This window comes from Salvia splendens, chromosome 14 (genome assembly GCF_004379255.2).
Source record: "Salvia splendens isolate huo1 chromosome 14, SspV2, whole genome shotgun sequence".
NCBI classification, from domain to species: domain Eukaryota; kingdom Viridiplantae; phylum Streptophyta; class Magnoliopsida; order Lamiales; family Lamiaceae; genus Salvia; species Salvia splendens.
In genome coordinates, this window is record NC_056045.1 from 7189302 (window position 1) to 7201365 (window position 12064).

The 12064-nt window shown below is 44.6% G+C and overlaps 1 protein-coding gene across 1 annotated transcript; it reads right to left on the reverse strand.

Annotated features, from left to right (window-relative positions):
* Positions 1-8723: 8723 nt before the first annotated feature.
* On the reverse strand, positions 8724-9155 carry LOC121764099. Its single transcript, XM_042160176.1, has one exon. The coding sequence runs from the start codon at positions 9153-9155 to the stop codon at positions 8724-8726; it is 432 nt and encodes a 143-aa protein (XP_042016110.1).
* Between the last annotated feature and the right edge of the window lie 2909 nt (positions 9156-12064).

A 12064-nucleotide genomic window follows, 5' to 3' on the forward strand; every position in this document is an offset into this window, starting at 1 on the left:
AATGCCGGTTAAAACAATCAGTCCATACATGAGCAAATGTTCACTTTGTGGCCCAAGTTAAGTAAATAACGTGATAATTCAACTTTTTTCTCTAAACATTGTCTAACGGTAGATCGTTGAACGGTCATTCGACCTACTCTTTTGATAGCTACGTTTAAACCACTTTGCATAGTAACCTCAAATTTTTTTATCATCATAAACATTAAAAGGAAAATGCTTCATTGCAGCCCATCTAGTCATAACGTCAGCAAAAAAAAAATTGATCATATTTGAAAAGAGGCGTACCTGACGAACCTGAGCCACCGGGTTGGAAGTTTAGTTGGGTTTGGGTAGAGGTAGTGCCACATTCTACCGGATGCTTTGTCACCAAATGACGACGGAGGGTGCCATATCCCCCACCATTTGCAGCTTTGTAGACTTTATCACAATAGTTACAATATGCATGAAACGCCGATGTCTCTTCTTGAGAGTGCGGATCATGAGGACTTGGAATCACCACCGGGACCTTCTTGTAGTGTTTAACAAAAATATCAGATTTCAAAGATTTTGTAGTGTTAGTGGGTGGAGGGGGAAGAGGCATCTACTCATTTCAGCCGGTGCTAGACGGAATACGAGAATGAGATCTATCATCATTGTTGTCCGAGTCCGACGATATAGACACGTCGTACCCGTCATCTTGTTGTTGGGAACTACCACCGCCCCTCCCCCCACCGTGATGCATTTCAGCGAGTAGCAAGGTCATCCTATGATATTCTTCTATCTATAATTATTATATAAGTTGAAGTTATAAGTAGGAACACAAAAAATTTTAAAAACTCAATCTTATGAAATTATGAATTGTAAAAATAATTTTTTAGAACTTACTTGCATGCGTTCAGCCGCCACTCGGGAAACCTCTTCCATAACTTCTCGACGACTAGGTCGCGTTGATTTTGAGGGACGACTACTTTGATCTTGGGCAATTCCTTTGCCCCGATCACCACGTCACGGTCCACCACGAGAAGAAGACAATAGTGATAAATGAAAGTAGTATGGATGGAATATGGAGTATTGAATAAATGGTAAATTACGAACACAACAACAAATATAGTAGTAAGTAGTAACTAGTAAACAACTTGAGCAATTAGAGAGAATGAGGAGAGAATAGAGAAATGAAGATTGAGAAGGAAATCCTTGTTAACACAAGAATGGGGTGAGTAAAAATGATGGGGGAAGTGGGGTATTTATAGGAGTAAAATTGGAAGAAATAAAAAAATCAAATTTCAAATTCGGTCGGTTTACCGTCTGAACCGGCGGTTCAGTCCACGGTTTCTAACGGAAAACGGCGGTTACTGACCGGTTTTAGGCCTATACACTGCCACCTACGCTCTGCCACCTGAAAAAGCACCGGAACTGTCGAAAATCGCCAGTTTTTCTGCACACCTTGCCTGCAACCCTACGCCCTAGCCGGAATCTGCCCGTTGGGACCGTTGAACCGCCGGTTACGGTTCGTCATATTCCTAAACCTGAACCGGCATGCTTGAACCGCCGAACCGCCAGCCCGTTCGATGCGCTGATACCGGTTCCTGTTTCAGTTCATGAACCGGCGGTTCCAAACTGCCGGTTAACCGCCGGGCCGGTTCGGTTTGTGCATGCTTAGTCTCAGGCCTCAACTTCAAATCCATTCAGTGACAAGCTGACTAACTTGACTAAGTCGAATGAGGATGGTGAAAATCATAAGCTGTTGACAGCCTGATTGATCCTGAACTTGAAAGAGGGCCTGCTGATAATAAAGCATGTGATTTTGTTTTAGCGTCTTTTAATCGAGTCCTCATGAGTCTAGAGTCTTTTTTGTTTTTTGAGTCAATTTTACGGTTGGTCAGATGAGTGCAGATAACCATGCACTTGAACTCGCCTTATCTGGGTTTTTTTACTTGTTTCTTCAAACTTGAGGACAAGTGAATGTTAAGTGTGAGTACTTTGATAAAGCGTGTTTTGTGCATGATTACTGGTCAGTTTGATGTGTTTAAACAGATAATATGCTCAAACAAGTTGCTCAGTGTGCAGGAAAGGGGTAGAAATGTGTGCAAAGGAGTGCTAAAAGAGAATCAAGTGGAAATTAAGCATAATGATGATCAATGTGATGCCCAATGGAGCGGAGTTCAAGAAGGATACGACAAGTTTCTAAGAGTTGCCTATTCTGAAGGGGCAAAATTGTCAAAACACAAAGGAATATCCCTAGGGATTAAAACCAAGTCGTCTTATAAATAGAAAAAGAAACGTGAAGAAAAGAGTCGGCAATCGTAGTGTAGAGGTCGAGAGTCTCAAGTGAAAAGTTCTTCATGAATGAGGGATCACCATGCATGTTGCTGCCGAGTCATCTTAGCTAGTTTATCAGTCTACCGCTCTTAGGAGAGAAACAGTTTTACATTTCGGTCTTGCATTTACTTTAGGTTTTAGTGATCGATTATGTTTAGTGCTTAAATTTCTTTAGTTAATCTAGCTTAAGTTTGATCATTTGTTCTAAATCTTTTGGATCTTGATTCATGTGCTAATATAATTAATGTTTGTGTTAGTTTATGTTCTCTTTTCTTAGTTTATGTTTGGATGCTTTTAGCCATTGATGTATACTTGTTAAGTTAGATCTATCATTTTTTAAGTGATTGCATTAGTTAATGAGTTCAGATTTTGAAGAAATATTTGATTTGTCGTTCTGTAGTGTTTTGTTATGCACTCATATTAGTCAATTAGCGTAGATCTTAGTTTACATGCTTAAACTCTTGTGTTTGCATTTACGATGTGTAGTTTAATTTTCCGATATGTGTTCATCAATGGAGGTTTAGTTTTCTGTTAGTTGAATCATTGTTAGTTGAATCATCGAGAAGAAGATGTCAAAAAATCGTTTAAATTTAATTCTAAGTTGTTTCATTCTTTTTGTACCTGCATGCAACTTTCAGCTTTTCAGCATCATGTCGATCAATGCCTATGTATTTATAAATAAATAGGGCCAAAATGCTACCTAGAGACAGAAGCTTGGGTTGGGATCCCCTGCTGTGGAGGGGTGCACAACAGGGGGTGCGATCCCTCACAACCGATTATTTTATTTGATAAATAAAATAGTTGGATGTGAGGCCCCTGTCATGCACCATCCACAACAAGGGATCTCATTTCCACAAGCTTTGAATTTCGGTCCATTTTGATAGTTTCCGCATTAAATACAAGTATTGTAATAATTGCTTAGTTAGAATTTTCAAATTAATAATGTTTCTATACATATAATCCCTTCATCCTTCGGAGCATCCTCCATGTTAGTAGCTGGTAAGGACTTCTCCCCAGGTTTTGTAGGAGTAGCCCTGTCCTCTTCACTTAAAATCTCCACTGGATCTGCTGCTGTGTTTGCCTTCGTCTTGCTAGATGCCCATTTCCCTAGGCATCGTTGCGATACCCTCTTCGGCTTCGGCCGTTCTACCCTTGGATCGCGCTTCAACACCAATTTCCTTTTAACTGGTTTCGGTTTTGACACTTGAGGTGTCACTGGTCTTGGTACCTCTGTTCTTCCTTCTGTCTCCTCCTTCTCAATGTGCGTATCACTCTCCCCCTGCTTCTGGCTGGGGAGTCATTGACTCTGGCTCATCTTCTCTGGTCTGCCCTTCTTCCGCCTCGTCTACTGGCTGGTTGGATAGGCCTTCTGAGTCGTTCTCTGCACCAACTTCTTCACCATCTCCTACTGCCCTTGATGCGAGGTCCAGTCCCTCTGCCATCATGGCAGTGCCATCTTTCATCCGGTTTACCTTATTCAAAAGAGCCTTAAATTCTTCATCAGTCATGAGGCCTTGCCTCTGGCCGTTTCATTCAGATCTATCTCTTCCCTCGCCATTTCTTGAGGAATGGGCTCCGCTGCCGGTGTTCTCTCTGGTTCATCTCCTCCCTCCTGGCTCTTCTGCTCCTCGCTTCTTTTCCTTTCACCTTCCCCTGGTCAGAGTCGTAATAGGTGGAAAGAGGGTCAACATCCATTGGTTCGGTTTCTTGGCGAGTCGAGGAGGGTATCGAGGGTTCCAATGGTGCGGTCATTGAGGGAGATTCCCTTTCCGGTGGAGTTGTTGAGGAAGTCGGAATGGAAGTGGGTGGTTGTACTGTGGGTTGCACAATCGGTTCTGATGCAGGTCCTGCTGGGGTTTCTCCAGTCATGCTCCATTTGCCACCGATTTGGCTGAAACACGCCAACGCAGCCGCCCAGTCTCTATTCGGGTCTTGCTGTCTGAGGAACTCCACCATTACGTCCAAAGAAACCCTCTCCGGAACCTGAGGAATCGGCTCCTGTGGTTGCGGGTTCGGCGGCCGTTCTTCCGTTGGTGGTTGCAATTCTGGGGTTTCTTCCCAGCGGATTGAAGGGGGTTTCTCACCGGTTTGTTTCTTTGCCCATTTCTTTTTTCCCATGGCTTGAGTTGGTGATTTCTGGTGGTAAGGTGGTTGTTGATTTCTGGGAGGAATGGTGGGAATTTTCGGAAGAGAGAAATTGCAGGTGAGGATTTGTGAGTTGAAGGGTGAGAGACGGTTTGGTTATGAGGGTGGAATGGGCAGTTGAGGGTTTGTAACCGGCTATAGGCGGTTTCCAGGTTTGTGTCGATTCGTGTGGGAGACGGTTGGTAGTGCTGCCCCCTGATTGGACGTCGCATGTCCTTTCTCTGCACACGCGCCCTTCCAGTCACTGTCCTCCTGCAAAGCTGCACTAAACCCCAATTCAAATTTCGTCCCTTAATAATTTTCCCCCCTACATTTCCCAGATCAGTAATAATGTAAAAAGGACACTTAAATAAAATTGGGTGTTTTACCAAAATGGCATTCCGGTGGTCAGTACGTACTCCAAATTAATATTTGAGGTCCGAAAATATTTTTTGGATTTTAAATTTTAACTTGCATGCAAAGACTTAACTAATTAACTGGCACGTATTTACAATATTTACATTTTACTTTAGGTAATTTGGAATTCTACTTAGCCAGCATATGCAAACATCGCTAAAAGAGACTAGCCCAGTGGAACTCCAAATCCCTCTCCTTCCGGTTAGTATGCAACCTTAGTATGTGGTTGTAGTGGAATCTCATCCACTACACCCACCTCACTATTATCCCTAAACACTTTAAGCCTATGTCCATTTACGATAAAAGGTTCAGAGTTAGGAAGACTCCCTGAAATCTTCACTGCTCCATTAGAACGGAGTGCGGTTATGACATACGGTTCTGTCCACATCGACTTGAGCTTCCCAGGCATTAGCTTCAATCTCGACTGGAAGAGTAGTTCTTTCTGGCCAACATGGAGGTCTTTGGTCCTTAGATTTCTGTCATGCCATAATTTAGTTCTCTCTTTATACCACATGGCGGAGTCAAAAGACTCCAATCTAAGTTCCTCTAACTCCTGTAGCTGCAGCTTCCTTTCCTCCTCACAGGCTTTAGCATCCACATTAACTTGTTGTACTGCCCAGTATGCTCGATGTTCGATCCATACTGGTAAGTGGCACATCTTCCCAAACACGGTTCTGTATGGGGACATTCCTATGGGAGTTTTGTAGGCTGTCCTATACGCCCACAGAGCATCCTCTAAGCTCACACTCCAGTCCTTCCTAGAAGGATTGACGGTTTTTTCCAGAATCTTCTTTATCTCTCGGTTTGAGATCTTCGCTTGACCGTTCGCTTGTGGGTGGTAGGGGCTAGATAATCTATGGTGCACACTGAAGTTCCAATTGTTGGGCCTGCCTCTCGACTCTAATGTCGAATGACTAGACTCAGGAGTAAGCAAGTGTGCACATATGAGAATTAATGCAAGGCTCGGTCCAGACACAACGCTCCTTAAATCCACTGGATCATTGGGTCCAGGAACTCAAGAGAACTACAGTGTTTTTGTCGTTGGACACACTCGACTCCCCTTCAAAAATAAATCCCTCAACCCGAATACTATGAATTAGTATAGGGAAGTGGGGTCGATCCCACAGAGATGGATTCGCAGGGTAGTGCTAAGAGACTATGGAAACAAACGGCTGCTGCCACGCAAAGGGGTTGAGATTTTAACTACCACTAGATCTAGGCAAGAAATGTAAACGCTAGACCTAGGACACATAAAACTTACTGGAATCAGACATCAAATCCGAAAGACACAATCACTTCCTTGACCGAGTAAATAACTAACTGATTGAGACTAGGCAGAAAGAATAAAACATCGGGGAACATGATTCCAAATATAGCAAGTACGGTAAAAAGCTGCAGATAACAGATCAGCTCCAGCTAGCTTCGCATGCAAAGTTCCTAACAGATTCAGAAACGCAAATGCAGAAAACAGAGCATACTCCCAGATTCAATCAGAATATAGAAATTGAGATGCCGGAAACTTGCTACGAATCGGAAATAAACCAGATCTACGTAAACTAGGCGGAATGAAATGAAAACACGTAAGCTAGGCATGAAATTTAAACACTCCTGCTCAGAATCACGTCAGACGCTTAATCCACTCCGGATCCAAGCAATCCAAACTCAACAATCAACTAAATCAACTCCATAACTCCGATTCTAACAGATCTGCTCCGATCACCGCAAAATTCAATCAATCTAGAACAATCTGCAAACAAATCACAAACTCCAGCAAAACCCAACCTCCGATTCATCCAAAAACAGAACCATTCTTTTGATCCAAATGAAAAATATCAGCAAATAATCAGAAACCAACTGCAAAAAAAAATAAACAACTCCGACAATCCAACTCGACATCAAGCGAACTCAACCAGCAAACCAGAAATGAACACAATAGACATAAGCGAAAGTAAAAATCCGGAATAAAACAGGAAATATTGGTTAACAAAAGAAAACCGAGCTTCGAACAGCGAAGCTCGGCGGAATCAGTGTAATAGCAACGGAAATGTAAATTGTTTCTTCGCCCTTGAACTAGGACGGTGTTACAACCCTCGAACCACTCTCGGAAAGCTAAAATGTGAACCCCAGCCAAGTGCTAACTGGAATCTCTCGCGAATTTGGAGTCAAGTGTGTGGAAAGGTGAATCGAGCAAGGGGCTGTTAGTGAGGCCTCCACCGAGAAGGTCCCTCCAGCCTGCATGCTTCTCCCTTTTATAGATGCAGACATAGCCTTCTAGAGTTTTCGTAGAAATCCCTATTCTACCCTTCAACTCCGAGGCTTCCTCCGTCTAGCAATTTTCTTCCAATTGTTCACCCTTTCGCCAGTTTCCTAGGACCATGCAAGCGTCCTCTTCTTTTCCTGGATCTGGCGAAAAACTTCACATACCTGACTTAATTCAATGCGTTAGACCCAGTAATTTCATAAATGAACCCCTAGACCGATGCATGAAATTAGCCTTATCAAACTGCTCACACTTAAACCATGCTTGTGCTCAAGTATGAAAGACAAGAAAATAGGAATAAGGCGAATTTCAATGCATGGTTACCAAGTAAAACTTTTTAAAAAAAAAATGAAAACAAAACGAACTCCTAGACCTAAGCAACTACGGACTTAGAAAAGAAAATAACACAAAGAACAGAAACACAACAAAACAAACAAGCATGAACTAGTTTCGAATTTTTAAGCTACTATCCCCACAAGTTTAAGTTCAATCTGATCGATTACAGTCTTCAAATCTTCCCCCTTCCTTCGTCTGCCTAAACGGTCTGTCAGTTAGTCAAGATAGCCTATTGATTTCCCATCTGTTAGGTTCGCTCGATCACTCATTCCTCACCAGGGATGTTAGGATAAAAAACGCTCCAAAGTTAGAGTTATACCACTGATGCGTCGGGTTATGAGAGTTTTCTCCCTATTCTTCCTCCTTTCCTATGAATTTCCCTGGGCCAGGCTACGATTTTTTTTTCTTCCTCATTTTTCTGTATTATGACCCCTTTCCCCTGGACTTCGTCCAGCTTATTCCTCCTATTTCTTTTTTTTCCCCTGGTCTTCGCCCAGCTTATACCTCCGGTTTCTGGACTTCGTCCAGCTTATTCCTCCTTGACCCATTTTTTTTTCCCTTCATACTCTACTCCCTAAGCATCAAGTGATAGCCCATTGTTTCATGTTAGCTCTAAAAGTGTTTAGGCTTATAACTCTCTTTATAGTAGGGTTGTACAACTAGGTTATCTAAGGCGTTTTCCATCGTCCTAACTTCATTCAGATCGCATTCGGCTTATTAAGGAAGAAAGTGTCAAAGTTGATCTGCTTTCTCTCTTCAATCACTCTTACTAAGGGGATCTTGCCTTATTATCTAGCTAGCTCATGCGAAGCACACATCCTAAGACACAAAAACGATACTTACTCCCCCCCCTCCCGCTTCACTCAAGCTTGTCCCCAAGCCATTGTAGTGAAGGGGGGAAAAGGGAAGTACTGACAGCAGACTGATAAAGCAAACAACAACAAACACAAATACAGAGCAAAACTTCTCACACTTAGACCGAGCATCGGGCTAAGTGGGAGAAGGCGCAACAAACAAACTAAGGCATGCAAAAAAAAACAAAACACCCCTTCTCACACTTAGACCAAAAGTTGGGCTAAGTGTAAGAAAGGCAACACATATGTACAATTACAGAGCATGCTGGCATATAAGAACACAAACAAAACGGAAAATAAAATAAAAAAAAAGGTTACTTGGCTCCGTGGGGGGTTCAATTCGGGGTCTGGCCCCCGCGAGGGCCAGACTTTGGTGGCGCTGTCTGGTGGGTCACCTTAGCTTTCTTTCTGGCTGGCAACTCCGGCTTCTCTTGTCATTCTTCTGTCGGGCGGGGTACGGCTGTCTTCAATATCACGGGCCGAGAGGGAGATGGAGTAGTATGGGGCCTCGGGGCATGCGGTGGCTTCTGCGCAATCAGACTTCCTTGACCTGGCGTTGTAGAATCGCCGCTAGGCTTCGGAAGTTCCTTCGGTGTCTCTGGGAACCTTGCTCTAAGCCACTTTGTCATTGCCATCATCAACTCAACACCTTCCGTCATCTTTTCAGTACATCTGGTCGATGTCGCCACAAGATCAGACATGCGCCCCTTGAGGGCCACCATTTCCTCCCTAACCTTCCGAACTTCTACTCTTATTTCTTCCATCTCCGTTCGTACTCTGGCGACTTCCTTCCTCACTTTCTCAGCCTCACTACTATCCTTCCCTTTACCCCGCAGGGACACAATTTCAGTCCGAACCATCTTCATTTCTGACCTCATCCAACCAACCTCCTTTCGCACTTCCTCTACTTCTATCCTGGCTCCTGCTTCCAAACCAGTAGTATTCTTCACTTCCACCACATCGGATTCCTGTTTCACCTGAGTCTCTGACTGCCCAACCTCGTAAAAGCATACTTCCCTTCCGCGTGCGATCAGCAACCCTTTATTGAAAAAATAATCCATGTTAAAAACCTCAGGGGGCGAACACGTCTTTACCTCTCGGCATGCCTTATGGATCTTCATGATCACATTCCTCTGCAGATAAGCTCCGAGCAAGTGGCACGTGTATAGGTGCCGGGAAGGATTTGCAGTCACTTGATGGCAGGCTTGGGCTATCCAGTAGCCCAAGTGAACTCTTACCCCCGTAGCCATGCACCATGTGAAGTACAGATCGGCGGTAGTCAGAGCGTTGTTGGCTGTGCCCATTAAATTGTAACTAATAAAGTTCTGGGCAAACCTCAGGACCCTATTTTCGATGTGGTGTGCCTTCGAAAAGCTTGTTTTAAACTGACCCACCCTCGGGTGAGTCAAGAACTCCCATGCGCTTTGCGCTTTGAATCCCGGCGTCATTTTCGGGGGACCAATCATCCTCTCGCTCCACAGGTCTTCATCGTCCTCCGTTCGCTTCTGCAAACCCATCCGCAAGGTCCATTCCCGGATGCTCATCGTATGTTCCTCACTGAAAAGTCTGAAATGAATGGAGTCGGCATCCAAATCGGTAGTGGACTTAAATCGGAAGGTGGAAAAGAATTCTCGGGCCAGGTCGATCGGAACCTCGGTAGTACTGTGCTTGAGCAACCAATCGAAGCCTATTGCGTCGATATAAGTCCGGAATTCATCGTTGCAAGCAATCTTTTTGAGCTCCGATGAGCTATACATCTTTCCGGACTTAGCGACCTTCCCCTCAGTACTCTTCTCCTTATAAATGGCCGTGAGCTTTGGGTCGTCAAACGTCCTCATTTCATCTAGCAAGCTGTTTGTTATCCACACTTCGGTTGGCTCAAAGTTGAATTCCTCTTCTTGTTCCTCTTCCGAGTTGCTGGACTCAGAAGGGCTCTCGGTTTCTGCGGCATATGGCACCTTAGCTGCCGGCGGAAGTGTGGATTCAGTAGAGTTCCCTCTCGCCTTCTTGGTCGAGGAATGAGCAATTTGTTTCCCCTTCCTTTTCTTCTCAGCCGCTTGGCGACGTTTCTCCTCATCACTCTCCCCCCTGCCAGGTCTGGGAGAGTTCACCTGTTCAGAAGCTGCGGTCTCTGGACCCAGCAATTCTTCCTCCGTCGGCCCCACAGTTTCATCAATCTCATCAATCAGGCTCCGGCGAGCCCGCCTCCTAGCATCTCTGGGGTTGACCGGAGAGTCGGTCTCCTCTGGGATCTCGGTCAGATCCACAATCAACTTCACCCCGGCGTCAGCGGGTTCCTGGCTAATTTCAGAATCGAGGGCTTCTCCCTCCTTGGACAACAATGGGGTTGCCCCCGAGATGTAAACAGGGGTCTCTACCCCCTCAAATCCTTCTCCGACGTGGGCCTCAGCACCCACCGGTTTCTCAGGGGTATCCCCCTCCACATTTTGTTCAGAATTTAGGGCCTCGTCGCCCCCACCTTCACCAACTATAGGGGCTTCCCCCCCCCACAGATTCTTCCAAAACAGGGGTTTCCCCCTCAGTTGCAGAGTCTAATCTTGGTTCGCACATAGCCAACAATTCCAACCCTGTGACCAAATCTGAGTCGTCTTCACGATTCCCTGCGGTGGTTGGTTCCGGGCTAGGGGTCGTGGATTCTTGAATGTCCTCCGGTTGTATGGTGGTCTCCGGAGCAACTGTCTCCTCTGGTACGGCAGTGGGTTCCGGATTGGCGATGGCTTCTTGAACGGTTTCAGGTTCGGCGACGGGTTCTGAGACGGTCTCCGGTTGTGGTACACTAGAAGACGGAGTAGCTTGTACGGATTTACCCATTACGATTGCAAACATGGCGAATGCCTCCATTGCCTTCTCCGCACCCCCAAATTTCTGGAATAGCTCGGCCATAAACGCCGCCGCCCCAGAGTCGGCGGACCCTGAGGTGCTTCCGGTTCCTTGTTTGTTTTCCATGGATGTTGTTTTGGGGAATTTTTGTAAAGAATTTGGGGCGGAATTAGCAAATTAGGGTTAGAGAGAGTAAAAGGGGAGAGGAAATTGGGGATTTTCGTGTTTGTGAATATTGGAGAGAGAATAGGTAACGAGAAATAAAAAAGGCAAAACGATTATAGTGTAGGCATGAGAGAGGACGTTTTGGCAGGAGGTTACAGGTGATGACGCTTGCGACCGTAAGCCTCCCCATAAAGTGCCTTTTGAAATCCGAACCGGTACCAACTCCCTCCAAAATTTTTACTCCACAACTCCTTACCCTTGTGAATTCCTTCTGCAAAATCACACTTAGAAAAAAAAACATTAAACTAAAAATTGAAACGCCAGACTCCCCGGGTCTAGGGTATGACAGTATCAAAAACATTCCTTAAGGAGTCTGGTATTTCGAAAATATTTTTGGAAGATTATTTTTTTTCTGATTTGTTTGGGTTTTTCTTGATTTAAAGAAGGCGATTGAATATTTACAATTTATGTTCAAGTGTTCCCAAGATTCCCTAGGTCAGGTCATGCTAAAACTTCTTGGATGCTGGACCTAGGAAATTTCTAAGAACACTCACTTCCCAGATCTATTAGGCGATATCATGGAGTGCGCGTAGTGGCATTTCATCCACTACACACATCTCCGAGCTATCCCTAAATACCTTTACCCTATGACCGTTAACAAGAAAAGGAGTAGAGTTTGAAGAACTTCCCTGGATTTCTACAGCTCCATTTGCACGCAGACTCACAATAGTGTATGGCCCAATCCATTTGGACTTTAACTTACCAGGCA